The 25,970-nt window shown below is 36.0% G+C and overlaps 1 protein-coding gene across 1 annotated transcript in view; it reads right to left on the bottom strand.

Annotated features, from left to right (window-relative positions):
* The window catches only part of LOC149411346 (retinal guanylyl cyclase 2), a 290,198-nt gene that overhangs the window by 6,363 nt on the left and 257,865 nt on the right, over nt 1-25,970 (bottom strand). Inside the window, exon 18 of the mRNA XM_089647685.1 lies at nt 19,360-19,452. Within this exon, the coding sequence (XP_089503811.1) occupies nt 19,360-19,452 (93 nt within the window). The remainder of the gene's footprint in view (nt 1-19,359; nt 19,453-25,970) is intronic.

The raw sequence follows: 25,970 nt of genomic DNA, 5'->3' as shown, positions 1-25,970 counted from the left end.
GGCACGCGCCAAAGAGTGGGACAAGCCCCCCCCCGCGAGCGACCAACGCAGGTCAAGTACTCGCGGCCAGCTACCCACGCCTCAGTTCCCTGGGAAGCGCGTGGATTGCAACATGCTGTGTTGGTTCCGAGTTAACTTTTGCCGCTCAAATCTGTGACGCCGTAAAAAATGGACCGGCGGAATTGTTTCACCTTGCGTGTCGCCTCTCGAGTACCAGTTCTCCACTTCAAAGGGATCCCCAGAATCACCAGCACCATTACATTATAGAGCTGTGTCCTGTCTCCATCGGCCGCTGGCCACCAGCCCCATACGTTGTAGAGCTGTGTCATGTCTCCCTCTGCCTGAGGCCCACCAGCACGTAACATTATATAATTGGGTCATGTCTCCTCCGTCCGGGCCACATGCTGTCTACGGCCCAGACACCTCTGCTCACCACAGCCGGGTCGTGAAGTACCCCTTTGGCGAACCGACCCGTGCTCCAGCTCTTCCTCGCCTGTTGATGCCGGCCGCCCTACCTACCGTTCACCCCAGGCTGAGACCAGTGAACTTGTAGACCCCTGCCTCAGCCCTGGGCGTCTGCCGCTCCAGCCTGTTTGTGGGGAGCCCCTTGGCCCTCCAACCAGTGCCCCCGCCCTGCTCCATCGTCTCTGCGCCTCCAGCCGCCGCTCTGGCGTCCCTTGTCGTCCAGCGTGGCGTGCCCCGGTGGCAGTCCTTCGGCTTCCGTCCTGCACCCTGCCTAGGCCCCTGCCTATGGCACCTGCTGACCGTCTCACCGCATCCACCGTAAAGTACACGTGAGCTAATATTATACCTTTGTCAATCAGAGCCCTTAGAGTCAATAGATTGCTAGAAACAAGTCAGGCCTTAAAGAGCTATGTACCTTTTGTAGATCTGTTTGATAACCTGTATTACCTGTATTACCTGTACAATAAAAACTCATATCAAGAGACTTGTTTCATTTGGGAAATTGACTATATATAATCCACACCCTGGAGATTGGAGTACAAGCTCAGCTTGTGTACTCACTCATAGCATATTACTTGGCTGGAATGCTAATGTAACAACATATAGCTATAAGTTACGTTAATAAGCTCTAATGTAACACTGGCGCCACAACTGGATAGTCAATTACCCGATGGAATGTGTCTTTTCTTATAATGTGTTACTGTAATATTCTTGTCTATTAATGTTTTTATCCACAGCTGTGTGTAATAATTCATTTCTGATCCGGGAGTGTTTGTTCCGTCGACCGGTACACATACGTAGTAATACGCGCTTTGTCCGCCGGGTTACGCATGTACGTAATGCGCAGTTCCAATTTCTAAATACGCAATAAACAAATACGAGAAATTACGGCGTAATAAACATTAAATGTGGTTGTTTCCAAGAGATAGAGGTGTTATTTCAATTTTGAAATGCAATTTAATTGTTTCATATAGAAATGATTCTTTTTGTCAGGTTAAGCTTTGCTTATCTGTTTCATTATAATAAGTTGAAATAATTCAAATACTATAAAGAACTTCCAAGTGTCAATTTGCGATAGGATTAAATTCAGTTATTGTTTTAATTCACGTTCTTTAATAAATATCGTATTGGTTGTTTTTAAATTAAGATCCATAGACTTTACCGGTCGTTCCCATTATTAAATCATGGATCCTCACAATATTGATAGAATTTTAAATTTTGAAAAGGCAACGGCGGTCATTACAAATACAATCACTTTGCTCATCCGGTCTGAGAATAAATATCGTTAACAATTTCACGGTTAATAATATACCGACAAGGAATTATTATTATTAACTTGCCGCAAAAGTAATATTACAGAAAATAAAATCATTGAACAGAATAAAAACTCGCAACAAAAAATATTACACAGAAAATAAATGTTTGGTCAAAAATAAAACACGCTACGAGCAGTAACTTGATATATCTTAATAATTCACGACTATTAAAATACCGACAAAGGATCCATTCCCGCGTCGCAACAGACAATATTTACGCATAATAATAATAAATATGAATTCGTCAAAGGTCGCCGCTTTCATGTTGATACGTATATTTCATTCTCGCACCCAGTTTAATGCGATATATTATGTAAACTATAATACATATTTCGTGCATTTTTAATAATATTATTTGAATAAACAAGGGGCTATGTGTCATTCAATGTTTATAACTCAAAGACGTCATGAATCTTTGAGTACATTTATTTTGGCTGACATAGTAGCCACTCTGTTTATTCTATTATGTTTCTGTGAGATTCTGACTAGCTAGCAGACATCTTATAGAAATACAATATAAATTTTTTTTCTCTCTCTCTTTTCACCTATCTCTTCCATAACTATAACTCGTTTTAAAGTGATAATAACAATAAATCGAAACTCAGACACCTTTATCACAGTAAGTGAGTATTGTGTTATAGAAGATATAAGTTGTAGTTATGAAGTAACTACATAAGTTATATAAAATTATATTTAAAAATATACATTTTTGTATATATTTCGTTACGAAACACGACACGTTACATTGATTGAGGGTTAAATTCAAGAACCTTAAGTTTTAGTGGAATTTTTTTTATTATAGTAAGGAAAAAACCGCCTTAAGCATTCAATATCCTGCCCGGGACCGAAAAATAAACTTAATTTATATTTCGTGGAATTATTGTACTAAGAATATATACCAATTTTTAGTACAAATTAAGGTTATATTTGTATATATAATCTTCTTTTCGTTGACAGGAAACGGCGTAAGAAATGTCCTGTACTTTTGAAGTGATGATTTCGTTCTTCATCACTTAAAGTTATCAGTGGTAGATTAGGAACCCATTTTGTAAATATAACTCAAATATCTTGTGTTATAAATTGTATAGTTCAAATGAGAAACCCCGTATGTGGTTTTTGTTCAGACATTCTCTTATATAGAAAATTATGTCAAATGTTTTTGTATTTAATTGGTTACATACCAATTATTTGTTTTTTTTCTGGAATTTTTTTTCTTTTCTCCTTCTTGCGCAGTGAATACGTGTCGTTATTTTTAAGGAAGTCAATCTCTAGAAATCGGATTATGTAGTTCTCGATTTTTAAATTAAAAAGACTCGAATAAGTCTTATATAACAGAGATTGAATTATCACACACAGTAGTTGTTGAGTGGTATGTAATATGTTTGTAAATTATAATTGTGTAAATTGTTCCCTAACTAATTATTAATTGGTTATGGGTTGTGTATTGTAATTTCTTGTAAACACGTAATTGATTGCCTCGGTATCAATATGGTAAAAAACCAGCGTGTAAAGTCCTTCATAAAGATGAGACGAAATAAATTGTGTTTTTGTATTATATGCTACACCATGTCAATTATGGTGTGAATTTTTTTTGTTGTAAACACGTATTTGATTGCCTCGGTATCAATAAAAAGAAATAACGTGTAAAGTCCTTCATAAAGTTGAGACGAAATAAAATTGTGTAATTGTATTATATGTTATGCCATGTCAATTATGGTGTAAATTTTTTTAGTTGTAAACACGTATTTGATTGCCTCGGTATCAATAAAAAAAAACCAGCGTGTAAAGTCCTTCATAAAGTTGAGACGAAATAAAATTGTGTAATTGTAATATGTGTTACGCCATGTCAAGTGTGGTGTGTATGTTCTCATAGGAAGATGAATTATAATATATACCCGGTAAGAAGAAATAGTTTTTGTAAAGATAACGTAATTATGTCTTAGATTTGGAAATCTAAAATTGTTGGTCATTAAGGACAAATGGTGGTTGCATATTTATGTCATTTTGGGACATTATTGAATCTTAACCAATGAATTGGGTTAATAATTGCACTTAAGGTCATTTTGGGTTTTGTCTGGTCATTTGGTGAGAACACTTTATGAGTGTTCTGAAAATTTTGTCGAACGTTTTCGTTACGACGTGCTGGTGTTTCTTGTTAACACCTGGTACAGCGCTGTACGGTTTATAGGAAATAAATCGTTAAATGTCATAGGATAATATTAGCCTTATAATTAATTACATGGTAGGTCTTGGTAGCGTTGACCTGTATAATCAATATGCGATACGAGAGGATTGGTCTATATGCCTAAGAATTATTAGCAACCAGACAAACCATGACTAAATGAGAATATATTGTTAAAATCTTGAGTAGAATTTTTGTTGTTTTCCGTTTTTCAAAATTATCAATGGATAATAAGAAATAACATAACATGTGTATTGATACTTGTGTTGTATAGTGTCAAGAATTTCATTGTTAAAGACGCAAATATGGGTTGATTTCGATCAATCGCATGATATAATCAGCGTACACATTCCATAACAGGAATTTTGTGTATAAAAAAAAACATGTCTAGTTTAAGAATTTCATTGTAAAAAACGCGAAATATGGGTTGATTTTGGTCAATCGCATAAGCGTATAATATTCTCTAACCAGAATATCATTTTGTATAACATTGTACAATTGTGAACATTGTTAATTGTTCTTCTTTTGTGGTTTGATGGAAAGTGTAGGCCTGGTGGTAAATTGTGTACATCCATTCGGTAATACCACATTGTATGCTACATTTGTTGTTTTGGTATTGTCTTTTTTTTAAGAAAAAAAAAAGGAAGCCAGGTGTATTCTTTTTGTTTGGAAAGAAGGTGATGTGTAGTCTTTTCTGTTTGGAAAAATCGTATGTATTCTTTTCTGTTTGGGAAGAAGGCCATGTGTTTTCTTTTGTTTGGAAAAAAGTTGTGTATGTAAATCATAGCGTGTTTTGTATCGCGCCTTGGAGATCATTTCTGCAATTATTTTTGAAAGAGGTTTGGCAACCCTTGTTCAGTGTACTTGTTAGGATTGTTCAACTTGGTTCTCAGGTAGTTAAATTTTTGTTTTGGCTCGTTAGGGAGTGTTTAAATCTTTGTGAAATGAGGTAGCTTTGTACCTCTCGTACGGCAAACAAGAGGACGTTGCCCTGCTTCAGCCACGTTGCCTGGGATCTTGTTTCATCGACAAGGAGGGTAGTGTTATGTTTGCACAAAGCTTGCAAGAGCTAACTGCAAAGTTAAGTATATGCTCACGCGTTGCCGGAATTCGATCATACACCCAGAGCGTGTAAACACACTAGTATATACGCATCTCGGCATGTCTACAATCGGGTGAACACCTATACATACACGTACATCCGCGATGTCTCCGACCTGATATTGGTCACGTAGGCCTATAAGTACCTACAACCAATCATATGGCTAAGATGCAAAACGTGTCCTTATAAGGGCATGGGGCACGCGCCAAAGAGTGGGACAAGCCCCCCCCCGCGAGCGACCAACGCAGGTCAAGTACTCGCGGCCAGCTACCCACGCCTCAGTTCCCTGGGAAGCGCGTGGATTGCAACATGCTGTGTTGGTTCCGAGTTAACTTTTGCCGCTCAAATCTGTGACGCCGTAAAAAATGGACCGGCGGAATTGTTTCACCTTGCGTGTCGCCTCTCGAGTACCAGTTCTCCACTTCAAAGGGATCCCCAGAATCACCAGCACCATTACATTATAGAGCTGTGTCCTGTCTCCATCGGCCGCTGGCCACCAGCCCCATACGTTGTAGAGCTGTGTCATGTCTCCCTCTGCCTGAGGCCCACCAGCACGTAACATTATATAATTGGGTCATGTCTCCTCCGTCCGGGCCACATGCTGTCTACGGCCCAGACACCTCTGCTCACCACAGCCGGGTCGTGAAGTACCCCTTTGGCGAACCGACCCGTGCTCCAGCTCTTCCTCGCCTGTTGATGCCGGCCGCCCTACCTACCGTTCACCCCAGGCTGAGACCAGTGAACTTGTAGACCCCTGCCTCAGTCCTGGGCGTCTGCCGCTCCAGCCTGTTTGTGTGGAGCCCCTTGGCCCTCCAACCAGTGCCCCCGCCCTGCTCCTTCGTCTCTGCGCCTCCAGCCGCCGCTCTGGCGTCCCTTGTCGTCCAGCGTGGCGTGCCCCGGTGGCAGTCCTTCGGCTTCCGTCCTGCACCCTGCCTAGGCCCCTGCCTATGGCACCTGCTGACCGTCTCACCGCATCCACCGTAAAGTACACGTGAGCTAATATTATACCTTTGTCAATCAGAGCCCTTAGAGTCAATAGATTGCTAGAAACAAGTCAGGCCTTAAAGAGCTATGTACCTTTTGTAGATCTGTTTGATAACCTGTATTACCTGTATTACCTGTACAATAAAAACTCATATCAAGAGACTTGTTTCATTTGGGAAATTGACTATATATAATCCACACCCTGGAGATTGGAGTACAAGCTCAGCTTGTGTACTCACTCATAGCATATTACTTGGCTGGAATGCTAATGTAACAACTTATAACTATAAGTTACGTTAATAAGTGCTAATGTAACAAGGCCATCATTTATTATAATATAAGTTAGAAATAGTAAAAATAATTTTATATAAAAAACGAAAATAATTATTCAATAAATAGCATTTCGTCGAAATCTAAACGACGATTTCCAAATTGACGTTCTTTACATACAATATCTAAGATATGTGGAGGATCACGAACATTCATAGACCTTGTGACTCCAGGATCGATAAGCTCGACAAGAATGCAATCCATTTAAAAATTAGTTAATTTAATAAGCATTTTTTCTTCCCAGAACTTGTCATCTCGAAGTATACGCTCAACTATCTCTAAGTTAGATAATTACAATAATAAAAAGAGTCGTGCTGCGAAATTCTATTTAATACAGTTAAAGAAAAAATATGTCTTCTATTCTCCTTCCTTCCAGAATAACGGGTTTCTTCTCTTCCTGTGTAAACAAAACTTTTACTTTATTTACGTCAATTTTTTTTTTTTAAATTTTTTTTTATTAAAAGTATACAATACAGAATATAGTATATTATATAAAGCATTGTACTCCCAGGAGTTAATAAACTCATTGCGGGAATGATACGCATTACATGAAACATATAGCTGTATGTATTAAATGGACATATGATGGGACATACACAACATTATTATTTCAGATAGTCATTAATAAGATGAAGTTTGAGCATGTTAGTTTGGGTCTTTTTACATTGACTTGCACATTTGATCTCGTTGGGTAGTTGATTATATTTTGTGTGAGCTATGTATTCCAGGGATCTTAGTCCATATTTTGTTGATTTGATTTTTGGTATATGTAGTTTGTTGTGATTTCTTGTGTTGCGTTGGTGTACGTCGTAATTGTAATAGAGTGTAGTGTTGGAGTGTGCCGAGTGTTGAATTACTTTTAATATAGTTTTCGTTATTTCAAAAGTGGGAATGGTATTAAAATGAAGTATTTGGGTGTTTCTGTAGATGTCTTTGACATGTGTGTCCCAAGGTAAACTGAAAATATTTCGCAGGGCTCTATTTTGGACGACTTGGACTTCTGAAATCATTTTTTTTGTAGCAAATCCCCAGATTCCGGCGAGATATATTAGATGTGAGTGAATCATAGCATGTTAAATCGATTTTAATAGAGAGGGAGGAAGTAACCCGCGAAGTCTATATAAAACACCAGTTATATGAGTAATTTTGGATAGAACATGTTTAAATTGGTGATTCCATGTGAGTTGTGAATCAATGAAAAGGCCAAGATATTTTGTAACATCAGCCCTTTCAAGGCGGTTATTATCAAGACTTATATTAAGACATAAATTTTTTTATTTGCAAACAGTATGTAATGTGTTTTTTTGTGTTTAGGCTAAGTTTGTTTAATCGCAGCCAGTTTGCCAGGCAAGCTACATCACTTTCCATTTCCTTTTCAAGTTCGTTTAAATCATTATTGTGAAAAAGAATCACTGTATCATCTGCATAGAGTTGTATTGTACCCTTAAGTCCCCATTTAGCAATATCATTTATATATATTAAAAATAGTAATGGTCCAAGTACGGAGCCCTGAGGCACGCCACATTTTATCGTTCCCATGCTGCTTGTCCCCTTTCCAACAAAGGTCTGACAGTGTCGGTTAGAGAGGTAGCTACACAGTAACTTCAGGGGAGTGCCTACTATGCCTAGGTGTTCTAGCTTCTTTAGTAGTATCCCATGGTCAACCGTATCGAAAGCCTTTTTTAAATCTATAAATAAGCCTGCAGCATGCTTACCCTGGTCTATATGCTTTTGGAGGGCGTATACAAAATCGAAGGCAGCACATTTTGTGTTAGATTGGTTTCTGAATCCATACTGTTGGGATGCGAGTAAATTGTTTGATAGGAGATATTTAGTGAGCCTAAGCTTAATAACCTTTTCAAAAACTTTAGAGACGACAAAGAGGATGGATATAGGACGGTAATTAGAAGGATTTTTTTTGCAATCATCTTTGTAAATCGGAATTATTTTTGCTATCTTTAGTTGATCTGGGAAGATTCCACTATTCAGGGATTGATTAATAAGAAAAACAAGGTGGTCAGCTAATATATCTTTGCAAAAGTTCAGGTACACTGGTGTAATTCCATCTAAACCTGGAGATGCATTAGACTTTAGTTGAGAGATGATACTGAGAACTTCTGTTTTATTTGTTTTGGCCATGTATAAGGACTGGATTGCTTTTTGATCCGTGTTTATAGTGATAAAATCATCTGGATATGATGCAATTGTAGCTGCTAAGTTTTCCCCAACTGATATAAAGAAGTTGTTAAAAGTTGAAGCTATCTGTGTTGGGCATGTTATTTCTTCATTCTTAATGAGAAGACATTCAATTTCATCTTTCTGGGGTGTCGAGCTATTTGTTAGAATTGCATTTATTATTTTCCATGTCTGTCGCGGATTACGCAGGTTTTCTTTAAATATAATAGTGTAGTATTTGGTTTTAGCATATCTTCTATAGTTGGTAACTTGATTTCTTGTTTTATTTCTCAGTGCTGTGAATATATCACTTTGCTGATTTTTTTTCCAGATTTTAAACGCATTGTTGCGCTGTTTGATAAGTGCATTTAATTTTGCATCAAACCATGGAGTATTACCCCTCCGTTGGTCTCCTATGCGTAACTCAGATTTATGTTGGGATGATTTTATTGCTGTTTTGATGTATTCATTAAAAATATTATAGATTTCATTGGCATTACTGGTGGTTTCGTGTGGAAAGTTGTGGGATTCTACATATGTTTTTAACATGTTTTTATCGGTTTTGGTGTTGTTTGAAAAAGAATGTATTCTATTATTAGTGTGATGTTTCAAGCTGTTTTGGTAATCTAATATCAAAATGTTATGATCACTTAGGTAGGCATCTATATTTGCAGTAGTTGAGGAAATATTTTGTCTGTTTGAGATGATATGGTCTATTAGAGAAGTAGAGGTATCTGTTACTCGTGTAGGATAGGATGTGTTACATATGAAACAGTTGTATGAGTCTAGCGTGTTGATGTATTTAAGAGATGTATTATTTTTTTGAAGAATGTCAATGTTGAAATCACCAAAGATAAGGGTATCATCTGTACAGTTATTTAAAATAGATTCATGATACATTAAGAATTCGTTAATGTTTGAGGTAGGCTTTCTGTTTATAACATAAATATTTAACGGTTTAAAATTTCTATTACGGATATATAATTGAAAACAATATGTATGGGAAATATGTATTTGAAAATTTTTTACGACTTCAATACGTTCATAATAAAATTATATGTTTAAATCAGTTATTACTTGCTCAGAATTTTTCTCCGGTGAAATCGGTCCTTTCGGCATCGGATTATTGATATATTAAGTATTTTCGTGATTAAATAAAAACAATATTAGAAACATTATGTTAATTCACTTTTCAATCAAATTTTGGAATTATACACACGAGCGTATAAGTACATATAGACGGGTATATACAAGTGTATTAATTACCTGCTGTAATATAGATAGAGGTGGTATATTGCTGAGTCTAGAAGCAAGCATTACTTGCACATTTTTTCTGTGTTCTTTATTCTGCCTTTGATTTTTTTCACCCTGCTTACTAGCGGATACCTGTTCTTTTTTTCTTTGTTGCCATATGCCTTTGCCTTTGTTGTTATATGATATTGGTCGGTTTTTGTATTGATTTGTTGATGATAAACGTACCTACATGTTATCTGGGTTATAAATGTGAGAATGTTGTCGATATATTTGGGGATTCCGTATTATAGGCCAGTACACATAGCGCCAAAAAGGGGGTTGCAATCGTAATTATTCCGGTAGTCCCAATTTTTTTATATTTTTTATAAACTGATCCCATGATGTATAATCTGAATTTCTGACCATGGCGCACCTGTGCTCGCGCCACCATTTAAAAAAAAACCGGCTGTAATCGCGCCAAAATCTAGTTTTTCCAAAATATCTCATTCTCAATGCAAATTTTGGCTAAATTAGCTAGATAATTAAAGTAAAACATAAAATTACCTACAACTTTTGTGAAAACAATTTTCTTCAATCTCTAATAGGTACCGAGGTAGAAAGTCGTAAAGGTGCGTATATTTTTGAAGAGTCCAATTCGAGCCGCGGTCAACAGTGGTTGTGTGTACCTTACTATTGCTGAGTGCCGTTCGCCCGTTCCTGCGCTGCGTACAGATAAGAGATTATTGTTACATTTTATTTAATATTGTTTATCGTTTACCTATTTGTTTGCATTCCTGCTTACGGCTAATCCGTTTTTGTTTGTACAGTCAATGAAATAGACTGCGTATTATTTTTTCAGTTTAATTTTTAAAAGTTAAGTTTTTTTAATATAATGGAGGAAGATGAAGACAGACCTCCCGACCCAGGGTCGATATTGGATTTTTCTGATTCGGAATCTAATACGAGCCAGGTTTCTATTACGCTCCCATCTCGTAAACGACGACCATCGCAAAGCCTTCACATTCCATCGAAAGTTAAATCTATACCGCCGGTTCAACAAACCTCGACCCCTAACGACCTTAACACCAATATTAACATCCAGCCAAGTACTTTAACTAGCGATAATGCAAAAAGTACTGAATTACTTTATCCTGCTTCAGCTTCCGGTCCATTTACCGTTAATGTTCAGAGAACTGAACAGGGAAAACTTATTCATCCTTTAGATTTTGGAAACTTCGTATTTGACTCAAAAAATAATAACCTTGGTATTGTTAACGGTTCAATTAAACCGGAAGGGCGATATAAATTATCTATCGAGTTTAACACTGCCGCTTCCGCAAATGGATTTGTAAAAAAAATTGACTCACTCTCAAATCATAAATATAAATCGTTCATCCCTACATTTAACCTTTCGAGAATGGGTCTTGTGCGAGGAATTCCCGCGGAGATCCCAGAGGCTGAAATTGTTGATGCTTTGAATAATTCTCACGGAACCCCGAAAGTATTAAAAGTACGTCGACTGAACTACAAGGATTCTACTGACGGAAACACGATCTGGAAATCTTCCCAGTCTGTTGTTGTTACATTTGAGGGACAATCCCTACCGTCTCGTGTGTTAATTTACTATACCTCGCTTCCCGTCGAAGTTTATAAATTCAATGTTTCAACTGCTGCCGGTTCGGACATTCGAAATCCGTATGCCGCTCCCCCCCACGTTGTTACTATTGCGGAGAAGCTCACCCATTTGATCAATGTCCGAAATCTTCCAATGATCCCATTTGCATTAACTGTTCGGGTGCACATACCGCGGTCAGTCTAGCCTGTCCGGAATTAACAAGACAGAAGAACATAAAACATAAAATGGCTACCGACAACATTTCGTACTTCCAGGCCTCAAAGTTAATCTCTCCTGCGAAAAAATCATTCGCAGAGATGACATCGTCCTCAGCTCCTTTCCAAACAACCACCTTTTTGAATTCAACGTCATGTTCTCACAGAGAAACCATTCTCAAGCCAGTCAAACCCAACCCAAAATATACACCTTACCTTGATAAAAAACAATTGAATAATATTTTGGCCAGCCCGAATGGGAATGCCAAATCCCAGACGCCCAATGGGTGTGCTATTAATGGTAATTCTTCCCCTCCTGCTCCCCCCGAAATAATGAATAATAATTCTTTTATACACACTTTAATTACCCTTTTAATTTCTATCCTTACAAACAACAATACTGTACCGTCCAACGCTGCCGATTACATTAAATCTTTATTATCCTGCCTCCCCAATGGCTTCGAAACTGAACAAAATCCTTCAGTGGAACAGTAGAAGCCTCTTCGCTAACAAATCTGACCTAATTCAATTACTCGACGAGCACGACGTTTCAGTAGCCGCCATTTCTGAAACGTGGTTAAAACCCTCCTTTCACTTAAGAATTCCAGGTTATTATTGTCTCAGACACGACAGACCGGATGGTAAAGGCGGCTCGGCTCTGATAATCCAAAATTCTATCCCTTTTAAAGAAATTAATATTCATACTCCCTCCGACGATATCCAGATAATAGCAGCTGTCTTATCTGATATCACAATATTGTCAATATATATTCCTCCCTCTACGACTTTTATTGAAAATGAATGGGCACCAATCTTAAGCCAGATTTGTTCCCCTTATATGATCCTTGGAGATTTTAATGCACATTCCCCTTCTTGGGGTAGCGAAATAACAAATCGTTCTGGCCGCAATCTTTTAGATTTTATTGATTCCCATAACCTATGTTTTTTAAATGACGGATCTCCAACCAGATTCACCCCCCCTCATCAACGGAAAAGTGCTGTTGATATATCTCTTTGTTCGTATTCGTTAGCATCTAAATGCTCTTGGGACATCCTAAACGATCCCCTCTCTAGTGATCATTTCCCAATTATAATCCGCTTCCACCATCAATTTAACACTTATTCCCCCCCAGTTAAAAATAATCTCAAATTTAGAACGAAAGATGCGAATTGGAGCACTTTCTCTTCTGAACTAGATAACCTTATTAATTTAACAAAATCGTACCCGGGAGACATCAGAATACAATGTGAGACGTTTCCTTCTATGGTTATAAATGCAGCAGAAAAATCCATCCCGAAACGCAAGGCGAACATTAAAATAAAACACTCTACTCCGTGGTGGGACGAGGAATGCACTCGCTCCGTCAACTCTCGAAAAATAGCAATTTCCTCTTTTCGTAAGTGTATGTCACTAGAAAATTTTTTATCAGTTAAAAAAGCCCAGGCAGAAACCAAACGAATTTTGAAAAATAAGAAGCGCGCTGGATGGCGGAAGTTCTGTGAGAACCTGTCTCCGGAAACTCCCCAGTCTTCAGTTTGGTCTAGCTTAAAAAAATTCGGATCATCGTATTCTCCGCCGAGAATCAAACATATATCAGAAGAAATTCTTATAGGATTTGCGGATAAAATAGCCCCCCCATCAGTTGCCGGATGTGAAGAAATGCCTTCTATTAAGCCGTATCCATCTCACTCTAACTGGCTAGATGCTCCTTTCTCCATTGATGAGATGAAACGAGTGATAAGAGCCCTTTCTGACTCTGCTCCGGGTCCCGATGGAATATTTTATAGTTTCATTAAATCATTTTCTGATATGGCGGTTGAATATTTCTTATCTCTTATTAATAATATGTTTGAAACAGGACTAATTCCGGATGTTTGGAAAACTCAAAAAATCATTCCCATTTTAAAACCTGGAAAAAATCCATCTGAAATTTCGTCTTATCGGCCTATTGCTCTTTCATCGTGTTTGATGAAAGTAGCGGAGCGTTTGATAAAAAACAGACTAGAGTGGTTTGTTGAAAGTCAAGATATTATCTCACCAAATCAGTATGGTTTTCGGAAAAAGAAATCTACAATGGATAATTTAAGTTTGTTCACAACTGATATCCGAGTTTCTCAATCCCTAAATTCTTATACATTGGCCACATTCCTTGACCTTTCATCAGCTTACGATGATGTTTTACTGAATGTTTTGAAAGAAAAGCTAATTAAAAAACAAATCCCCCCGAAACTAGTCCAATTTATTATTAATTTGCTCACAGATAGGTCCATTATTATTGAGTCTTCCTCTAAATGCTTAAGGCGCAAACTATGGAGAGGTTTACCCCAGGGTTCTGTTATCAGTCCTCTGTTGTTTAATATTTATATTAGCGACCTAGACTCAGTAATTCCTTTTTCTATCAAGCGACTTTACTTTGCGGATGATATCCTTATATATTTGTTACATAAAAATATTATTCTTGCAGCTAAGGAAATGAATTTGGCTTTACAATATATTAAAAGCTGGTTGTCAATAAATGGGATGAATCTGGCGGCATCTAAAACAAGGGTCGTAGCTTTCACGCGCAAAAGAAAAATTCCCCACTTCTCAATTTCTTTTGATAATGTGCCTCTACAAACCGCTACTCAAATCAAATTCCTTGGTCTTCTTTTGAACCATAAACTTTCCTGGCTTCCACACATTCAGATAATTTCTACAAAGTGCGAAAAGGGACTTAATATGATGCGAGCAGTTTCCAGAGTATGGTGGGGATCTCATCCTACCACTCTTAAATTAATGTATAATTCCCTAGTTCGGAGCCACTTGGATTACGGCACATTCCTTTTTGACCCCCTCCCTAAATATTTAGATAAGAAAATGGAAAGAATTCAATCAAAAGCCCTCAGAATGATTATTGGAGCTATGAAGTCTTCTCCAATTAATGCGCTTCAGGTGGAATGTGGGGAGCCTCCATTATATTTCAGAAGGCAATTCCTTGCCAATAAATATATTTTCAAGGCTTTATCGTTATCACATCATCCTATTAAACAAAGTCTTAATCTGCTAAGTGTTAATTTGAAGTCTAACAAAAGATTGAGTGAAAAAAAATGTTTTCCTCTCCTAATTAAAAGTTTTCATCTCTATAATTCTCTGTCATCTTCCCTCCAATATCTTCAAGAAGTTCCCAATCTTCCTATATACAATATTCCATTTAAGGCAATCACTTTTATGCCGAACACAATAACATCAGACTTTCGGAAGAATATTTTATCTTCCCCAAATAAATTTCATAATGTGGATGACTGTTTTAAAAGCATTGTGGCTTCAAAATTCCCTGGATTTTCCATCCTTTACACTGATGGTTCCAAATTTGAAAATAAAAGATGTGGAGCATCGATATATAGTCCAGAATTCAACATCAATCTCACTTATAAATTACCGAAAGAAGTTTCCATATTTACAGCTGAATGCTTTGCAATTGAACAAGCGCTAAATCAAATCTAGGTTCTCAACATTCATCGAGCCTTACTATGTACTGATTCGCTAAGTGCTCTAACTAAAATTATGTCAAATATTCTATGTTATCCGGAAGACAATATTATATGTAAAATTAAAAATCTCCTCAATTCTCTAAGTGAATCTGGGTTTGAGACGATATTGGCCTGGGTCCCTGCCCATTTGGGTATAGAGGGTAATGAGATGGCCGATTCTCTCGCCAAATCTGGTTCAGATTCCGGAACTATCCCACTAAATTTTAGAATTCCTATCTCCGATGTCTTCCCGATTCTTAAATCCAACATGACTCGTGCCTGGGAAGAAAATTGGGCAGTCTCCAAAATAATAACTGGATCTTTCTATGCTGGAATTCAAAACCATATCCCTGCTAAGCCATGGTTTCACGGTAAAAAACTGTAAAAACGATTCATTTCATATATTTCGAGAATGAGAATTGGTCACTGTTCAATTGCATCCCACTTGGCTAGAATTAGAGTTTTGGATGATCCGGTCTGCCAGTGCGGTGTGGAAGAGGAAACCCTCGACCACGTTTTCTTTAACTGTAAAAATCATTCATCTTTCAAGAACATATACCGCCGTCTTATTAAAATCACACACCAGTCCCCCCTTAACATTTCACACCTTTTATCTCTTATCAATTCTCGTGTTCATACAGCTTTATGTAAGTTTATTAACCTGAATGAATTCAACATTTAATTTGTTTTAGCGATCTAAATGATCGATTTAGCGAGTCCAATGATTAAATTGTTATTTTTAACTGTTACCGGCACAAAGCACTCTTTTCAGGGTGAAATGCCTAAAACCAAAAAAAAAAAATATATTTTTGAAAAAAACAAGTTTTTTGCGCGACTAGCTTTGATTTTTTGTAAATATCTCGTTTCCAGTACAATTTTGTGTAAAAATTATTGATACTAATCTTGTAGAAAATAAAATTTCATAAAATAAATAGGTATATAATTTAGGTGTTTTAATTCTAATACGTATCCAAGCTCTAATCCACCAAAACCAGGCCAAAAATTGAAACAGAGGTAAAGTGTTTTAAATTTCATTCCTTAATTTTATTTTTCTTCAACAATTATTGTTGTGAGAACATATCAGTTGACAACAATCGTCATGCCTGCGTCAGACCTAGCTATAAGGGGCTGGAAACGGCATGCACGTTAGTGTCATAAGAACTAGAGCCAGCAAATAGTGAAAACTTTTCAGGTTCATTCATCTCTGGTCCGTGCTGAAAAATAATGTCAGTTTTTGTTAATTTTTTTAGAGCGCTTATTTAATCATATAAAATTAATATTATTTACTTTATATTTACAGAAATTGTGAAAAAATTACCATGTTGAGTGTCGGTATAGTGTTTAACACAATACTCGTATTTTCTTTATTATTTGCAATATTATCTGGATGAAGTCTTGCGGAATTTTTCCTAAAATGAGAAATATTGTTAATTATTTATACTGTCTCTATTCCCTAATTATTTAGAGATGTATTAAGACATGCCCGACAAACTTTCACCAACAATTCCTGAGCTTATTTGGTGTAAAAAATGCATTTCGGTAAAAATAAAAATATGTCACCGGAAATCAAAATTAATTTACTTCTTATATTCCAAATTCAATATGCTCAGAAGTTTATCGACTGCGTATATATGTATATATCTACATATATAAAATTATTTAAGCTGACATTGTACAATAATGTTCTGTAAAAAACGTATCCCAAAGATCTATTTTTATGTGTGTATTTAAGTAGTACCTTCTCCATTCCGTTAAACATTTTCCTTGGTGCCGTAATTTTGTTCGGGATAAAACTCCTTTTGTCTTCTGTTTTCCCATATTTAACTGAAACGTAAGTATATATTAGCCAAGAGATTTATTATAAATTGGTTCAATTTTACCTTAAATTTGAAAATCATTTCAACGTAAGTAAGTGCAGTAACTTGGGGAGATAATTGCACAATTCTATCTACAACAAATGATCTAACAATCTAAACTTAAAAGATTAATGACTCTTTTTAATATTCGAATGACTTTAGGTACTTTATAGGTGACATATGTCTAATTGTCTGTATGGAGAAAAACTTTCGATGTAGAGTTTTTGTTTTATGGAAAAAAAACTTTCGAATTTCAAAAATTTGTTGTTGGGTAATTTAACTGGTTTTGGTGGATAAGAGCTTGGATACATATTAGAGTTAAAACACATAAATTAAATACCTATTTATTTTATGAAATTTTATTTTCTACAAAATTAGTATCAATAATTTTTTCACAAAATTGTACTGGAAACGAGATATTTACAAAAAACAAAAGCTAGTCGCGCAAAAAACTTGTTTTTTTCAAAAATATACGCACCTTTACGACTTTCTACCTCGGTACCTATTAGAGATTGAAGAAAATTGTTTACACAAAAGTAGTAAGTAATTTTATGTTCTACTTTAATTGTTTAGCTAATTTAGCCGAAATTTGCATTGGGAATGAGATATTTTGGAAAAACTAGATTTTGGAGCGATTTCGGCCGGTTTTTTTCAAAATGGCGGCGCGAGCACAGGTGTGCCAAGGTCGGAAACTCAGATTTTACATCAGGGGACCATTTTATAAAACATATAAAAAAATTGGGACTACCGGAATAATTACGATCGCGAATCGGTAATTGCCCTGGAGTATTAGTAATGAAACGAACTCTTCACAAACACTTTATTGAAATATAAGAGAATACCACTCCTTAGTAAAAAAACTCCTTTTATTTTACCATAATTTATTAGATATTCCATTGTTACAACTAACATGACTGTATAATTAGAAATTAATGTAAAAGCCCAGTAGGGCGTAAATAAATAAAACTAGGAAAACGATTCTAGTGAAGGGGCACTCTATAACATTCTGTGCCGCTGGTTGTGACAACCGTACAGACAGCCGCGTCGCGTGAAAAAAAAGATTAATAGTAAAAAAGTCTACTTGGGCTAGAAATGATACATAATAACATAACGACAATACTTTAGTGTCATCTTTTTTCTCAAGTGCCTACACATTTACGCATTTAACAATGTATTCTTTTGTATTGGTTATTATTTATATTTATTATTTATATAAAAAACCTTTACTCACTTGAGGAAGAAGTTAAATTATAAAAAACAGAAAATTTCACTAATAGATTTCAAAGTAATCGTTTGATTAAATAAAAAAATACGTAAAAGAAATGACCGGAGCGACGGGCCGGGTGACACACAACCTTACAGGCCGGAACTTTCGCGGCGTCTGAATCAATACGTAGTAACTCCTTGTCAACCCGCACACAAATATACTACGCACAATAGAGAGTTTTGAAGTACTGGCGGTCGTTTTTCGTGTATCTGGCCAGAAATTGGATTTTCGCGAGTGTTTTTATTTTAATTAATTCTTATGAATACATTAATAAAATCTCTAATCTTTTGTGAGGGAGTCGTCGGGAAGTTACTAATTCATCGTCTAGAAAAATAAAATCTGGTACTTGCCGCTTATCTTACAACATTTTACATTTAATAAAATGTACTTATCGTTTTACATAATATATTTAATTGTAAGGTCCTGTTTTTATTAATCTTAAATATAAATAACTTGCATCCCTTCGAATCCCTCTAGAAACATTTAAGATTTTAGTAATAAGCTCATCAGAAATAATTAAAATGTGAGCGTCGGGGCAAATCCCCGTTATCAGGGTATTGTGTCGCCTTAAACCTCAGTTTTTGTTTGTATTCAGATTCAAGTCAATTATAAATCCTTTCGATATTTTGTGCCAACCTTTCCAAAGTAGTCCGTTATTTGCTCTTGAAAACACGTTTTAACAAATAGTTTAAAATCCCAAATAGACCAAATTCCCACCTTGAGAAGTGTGTTCCTCGTAAGTAAATCAGAAAAGTCACACATTACAAAGTGGTTGCAATCATTTACGTGTGTACATTTATTTACACCATCGTTAAATAATATCTCATAAGCAAGAATTCAGTGCCTTGAAGATTCCAGAAACTACAGAGTCCTAAAAACAGATTTAAGAATTTTTTTGCGATTTCTTCTTTCGGTTCATTTTATTGCCCCAGATGCTGTCAGTCGGGCGGCCGCCTCGAGATTGTATCTGGGAAATCTCGAAGAAGTTTTATTGACAAAAGTAACTTCATTTTAACTACTTACTGTAAGAGATGGAGACGTAGGATTTAGGGTTGCGATTGTGGTATTACTACATGCAGAATGAGAGATAAAGTTTATGAGCAGTTTACCAGTGGATTCCATTCTAGACGCAGTGTTGACAGTGTCTCCAAACAGGCAGTAGCGCGGCATTGTGAGGCCCACTACGCCGGCGCAGCACGGACCTGCAGAAAGAAAATACTTTAACATCGTAAACTTATTCTAAAGCATGACAGACACTGGAAGAAATGCATTTATTTCATTTATAATTCACACAATAGACTGAGGGGTAACATAAAAAATAAAGTAATTAAGAATAAATACCAACCATCCACAACGACTGTACACAACGATTTTTAGTTTATTTCAAAATTAATGCCTATATAGTCGACATAGTCGTGGATGCGAATATTATATAGTCGATACATTCGAACGAGAGTTTGGTAGAAGGTTAAGTGTTCGTTGGAACATTGATGACGAAATTCTTTGGAAAGGAATATGGAAAGTTTCGGAGTTTTCTTACTAGATGTTGATTGACATAGATTTTGACTGTGGCCAAGAGGGAAAAAGTTTTATATAATTTTGTCACCATGCGACGTTCATTTAATATTTCCAAGTAAGCAGTATAGACTATCAGGTTCTATAGGACAACATCCGAGTTGATGTTTTTTGAACTCATGTATTGCGAAGAAGATAAACCGATATAAGTTTTGTGCTCTTAATAGGGTTAGTTTTGGACTGGATGATAAATTAAACCTTTTTAATAATCTATATTCCTTTTTGGACAGCAAATAAATTTCATTAGCATGTCTTGTCGTCTAGAAATCACACGATGATTCGCAATTCTAAAAAAACAATAGTAAAATAAATATTTGTGCTTACAGTTGGGTGGAGGTTTAATGATTGCCTCGTGGAAATATATTTTTAAATAAAATATAAAACCAAGGTAAAGAGAGAAAACAGAGAAAGCCAAGGTTTAAAATAATTAAATGATTAAAAAAAAATTAATCATCCACATTATGTGCCTTCTATCCGCGTGCCTAAAAATAAAAAGCTTTTTTTAATCTTTGAAGACAATATTAACAAATCTCAAACGAAATTCAAGAAATAAAAAAAATCAGGACCTCAGCACTGTCGGAGCTTTGCTCTTCTACTGAGCTAATTTGACTCTATCCCCTTCAGTCATATTTAAATGTATAACACTTTGACAAAGAAATACCAACATTATCTTCATTTTCTCGAACCAATATTTTTGGCTGTTATCTTTAAATGTGATTGCAAGATTCTACACACATTTAATTGTAAATTAGATAGTGTCTTTAATAAATATTTTCACTTTTATTTTAATGTGCGATATCTATTGACTTTTTTACAATACTAATTTGTTCTTGTAACTCACTAATTTGTTCCTAACCTTTTTGTACTCTAGAGCACATTCTAAAATGTCGGTAGGGTGGCGGGCACCACATATTTTTAATCGACAAACTCGGGGCAGCAATCGCAATCAAAATGACAACAACGCGGTTCCAGGCGGGGAACGCTATTTGCCAATCTATGATGGAATGCTATATCACTCCTTGTACACGCCGAAAACCCGAAGTGAGCCGATGAACCAATCGGGACGGTACGAGCTCGTGACTACTGTCAGTTTGGTTGTCGGGGCCATGCTTATTGCTTTCACTGATAGACAGAGCTGGCAGAGTCATGTGCCTTGTGTTTTGGCGCCTTCAGCATTCATCGGCTCAGTTCGTCGCGTTCGTTCACTTCGGGTTTTCTGCGGGTACAAGGAGTGATGTGCAAATAGAACTCTCCGTTCCAGGCTAGCGTGAAGAGTGCAGTCTGGCTCGCCGCTATACAGGTTGCGACAAGTACTGTCAGCAAAGGAACCACTCATACATACAATATCGCAAACATACGAACGTATTTGATGAACCTTAGCACTCAAAAAAATTAAAACTCTAAAAAATAAATAAAAATAATTCGTATTTTAAATTAATGTTTATCAAAAAATTATTTCACTATCGAATAGTGGCGGGCACATACGAATCAGGCACGGGGTTGGGAACCCCTATTGTAACTGATATTGCGCGGCAGCTCCCCATTTGATATGACCCTCTCTCCTGCCGTAGGGAGAGGAAGATTACAGCGTTGTATGACACCTCAACATATAATCTATATAGGCCATGCCTAAAAATGCTTTGATGCGTATAGCGAGGTCTGTCACCAGCATAATTCCCCGTGAATAGGAGGTTACAATGATAATTGTAAGTCGCTTTTATATTGTTTTTGTGAACAATCAATAAGCAATTGTCAATCGCATCAATTACGTAAATTTACATAATCCTTAACAATTGGAAATGACCATCTGCGGTGTGCCCAGATATATATTTTTTTTATTGGGACTAAAAATACTTCAAAAATAAAAATTACCGTTCACTTCAGAAATGTAAAATTCCGAGCACTATCGGGGAAAAACAATTTCGTGACATTTGACACGATGAAATAACTACACCTCAACTGTAAAATAACTACAATGGGTACATTTGTAAAAACAATCAGGTACTTTATTTCAAATTGTCAAATTTACCGCTTACACCCACTATCGTAGCGATATCAATGATCAATTTCGCAAAATAATTTTTTTTTTTTTTTTCATCAATGTTCTTCCGATAAAAATGTATTTTTTGCGAGAATGAATGACAAACTCTTTATATCAATATAGCAGAGATGGTATATGTGATCGAGGGATAATGCTTTTAGCTAGCAATCCGGAGGTCGCAGGTTCAAACCCCGGCGGGCGAAAGTAAATTTTTTGTTGCATCATAATATTCATCCCTTAAAAATAATTTCACTTTTTTTTCGGCAATTTCCACAGTTAAAGATACTCTCAGTTTCGCCATGGCGAAATATCGCAAAAATTAAAATTAAACCTTGCTTGAAATGGCTTTATCCGTTTTTGGTTACTAAAACTGAATAGTCAGTTACTTCTCCGCATTCCTTTTTCCCAAATCCTTCCCATCTCCGCTATCGTCCGCCTCACAACATACACCAATTGGGGATGCCATAGTCCCACTGGCTCCTAGAGGTGAAGCGCATATACTAGAACAGAGGTTTGGAACAGATATCACAAAGATACTTTCGTACTTAATATTTTTTCTTAAGTATTGCAGGTATTGCGAATTTTGCGCGTCTTCGCGTCCTGTATACGCACTACTCGCCAGAAAAAATATTGTGGGGAATCCAGAACTGAGTGAGCAATACCCCCACACGAATAAAAATTGGCACACTATCACTTGTAATCTTTTAACTAGGTACAAGTGTGAAATATTAGGGAAAAGGTGTTTGGAATAAGTATTTATTCTGACTTGTCCTAGATGTTCCAAGTATCAAGACTAGCTAGAACGACTCAACTCTACTGGCTCCAGACAGTTGGGAGCCATTGGCACTCTTGTGCGATATTTACATAAAAAAATAATAATATGGAATACACCTGACGACCCGACTCAAGTATTCAGTTTGAATACATCTGATTATTATTATATTAATTTCTGTTCACTTTAGGTTTTTTGTAAGCGGAAGTGGCGCCCTCTGTTATTTTCAAAAAGAACGGTTGAAGATTTCAAACCGCAACAGCGGGTTTTTATCTACTAGTCCCTCATAAAAATACTGCATCCCCTCTGCGCTTATTATCCAACGAAGCTTCCAATTTAAAGCAGTGATTTTACAATTTGTCTATCGAAACGAGAAATGGTTTCAAAAGTCTAATGAAACGGAAGTTCTGAATGGGATTGGAGATCTGTCATTTGAAAATAGATTTGTAGAAATGCTGTTCCATTCGAACAACCGACAAATGCACCACGTGAACTGTGAACTTTACTGGTCCAGTTTTAACCATAACGTAAATAATGTACCAGCAAATCGGTAAGAGTGAGAAGTTAATGCTGGATTTACCGGTGTTTGCTGATTACTTTGGCATTAGGGTATAGATTTATAACGAATAAAATTAATGTAAATAAAACAATGTAAATTAACAATCATCGTAATATCAGTTGTCCGTTTCAGAAATCTGATTCAATGAACTTAAATTTGCTTTGACTTTTAGTCTCATTTTCAATATTATATCTGATATGTTTGAAAACTATTTCAGACAAGCGATAAAGTAGGTACTTTTTTTACATTAGCTGTGCTAACGTAAAGAACACACAGGAGGCGCTGAGGAAAAACAATCCCTCAGGGCCTATGTCATCTTTGAGGATGCTGTGTGGAGGGTATTTAAAAAAAAAGAAAGGCGAGGAAGTTCTGGAAAGGAAAAATGTATGAGGGGTGAGTAGGAATCTGGGGTCAATGGGTCTAAGAGTGACGGACGTATGAAACCATTCGGTGCAGGCCGATAAATCGAGAGAGTCCGGCTAGAGAGGTCAAAAAGTTTTCCTCAATCAGTCTCTCTGACCTGCCATGCAGTTGGTGGAAATACATATCCGCCGCTAAGACCCGGATAAATCTCACCAAACTTGGGGTGACCTGTGGCACGGGTGTTGGTTATACAATAAATGGTTTCAGGCGCGGCGGTAATAGCCCGATTGGGGAATGTTGTGAGACTGAAGGTAATGGGAAAGCGAAGGAGATGTGGAGGGTGAAGGTGGAGAAGTACCTGGGTAGTCAGATCTGGTCACCAAATACTGCTAAAGAGGGCGATACTGAGAGTATCTTCCACTTTGGAACGTGCCGCAAGTATACTCTTATATATTATTTTAATTGAATAAATTATGAAATAACACAAGTCCATCCAATAAAATTTAATTTCGCAACCCGGGATTTGAACCCGCGACCTTCAGATTACTAGTTTGAAAACCTTACCCCCCAACCACGGAGGCTGTCACCAACGGCTACCAACGGAGTTTAAAAAAAAATGATCACCTCTAAATTATCAACAAAAAATATAATAATTATTTTTTAAAGAAAAATGAAAATATTTGTTTCAGACAATGATCCTAAAAAAATACTTTTTGCTTCCCAGATCCTTCAATTACAATATCACATGTTTTTTCACAGGTTCGCGCTAGTAAATAGTACCTCATCAATATTTTGGTCGATGTAGTACCTGCATAAGTTAAAATATTTCTTGGTTATAACAACTTTATAAAGAGATTAACCACATTAATGATTGTATTACACTTCAAACTAACTTGAGATATCTTTTTGAATGGTGCTCAATCAACAAATTAGCATTAAACATAAATAAATGCCAGTTCATTCATTTTTCCAACATAAGTAATCCAATATTTTTTCAATATTTATTAAATGATGAAAATTTAAATTGTGTTAGTAAAATTATTGATCTAGGCATTATGTTCGACAGTAAACTCACCTTTATATGTTATATTAATAATATTATCAACAAGGCCTTAAAGACTCTTGGCTTTGTTTTGAGAGCTGCAAAAGATTTCAATAATTTATGAACATTTATTATGTTATGTAAAACCCTTGTCAGATGCCAACTTGAGTAAAACTCTACGTTATGGTCTCCATTTTTCAATATTTATCCAGATAACATTGAAAAAATTCAACGGAAGTTTCTAAGGTTTATAAATTATAAATTGCATATTCCTATACAAAACATAAATAACAATTACCTCTTGGATAAAATGTCTCTATTGAAACTTTCAGAAAGAAGAATAAGTACAGATTTAATACTGTTACAAAGAATACTACATTTTAAAATTGACTGTCCCGAATTACTTCAATGTATCAATATCCATGTTCCCAAAAAATCATGTCGACATTTCTTACCTTTTTACTTCAATAACACCAGGATACTAGCTTACCAAAATTCTCCGATTCTGAGACTTCACAATCTCGGAAACAAATATTCTGATCTGGGTGATATATTTCATTTGAAAACTAATCAGTATAAATGTTGTTTATTTTATCACTTTTATTCTTCTAGACACAAATAGACCTATGTACCCATATAACTTCTCCGCTTCTACTATTTTGTTTTGATGAATCTTTTAAATTCAATTATATGCGTGAGGATTCATTTTTGCCATTATGTTTACATTCTTCTTTATTGTAGGTATTAATTTTTAAGTGTTTACTCTGATACAAAATGCTTGCATTTTTTTAAAAGAAAAGCCCACTAGGCGTGTAATAAATAAAAAATAAAAAAAATATTCTGCCGATCTCTCTCAAAAGAAAGTTTTTTTAGTGACGATAATTGACTGAATATATTTGTAAAATAACAATTTGTATCATGTATTGTTTTTGTTAAATTAGAAGCAGTATATCATAGCAATTTTGTTTAATACTACGCTTCGGTTCATAGATTTCATTTATACAATTTATCGAAAATTTGGGATTATCAATTGGAAATTTATCGGGAAATCGGTAGTGAAATTTAATAATTTCCACAATATTTCCTAAACAGAAAGCCGTTAATGCACGCTCACCCTTCACACCAGAGGTTTCCAAAGTCGTCTAAATGGACTCGAGGGGTCTTTATCGACTTGCTAGAGGTCTATGTGAGCGAGGAAAAAAAACTGGGTTCCACGAGATTTATATACACCAAGTCATCATCAGAATTCAGGCGTTCCGTAAATGACATAATAAGATAACACAAAAATGACTTTTGCGACATATCATAAAATTGTTAATAGAGGTGAATAAATTCCTTTTTTTGCCAGAATTAATAATGTTGAAGCAA

This window comes from Hesperophylax consimilis, chromosome 26, assembly GCF_061612785.1.
Source record: "Hesperophylax consimilis isolate HC1 chromosome 26, BYU_Hcon_1.0, whole genome shotgun sequence".
Classification (NCBI taxonomy): domain Eukaryota; kingdom Metazoa; phylum Arthropoda; class Insecta; order Trichoptera; family Limnephilidae; genus Hesperophylax; species Hesperophylax consimilis.
This window is presented reverse-complemented; position numbering and strand designations above follow the sequence as displayed.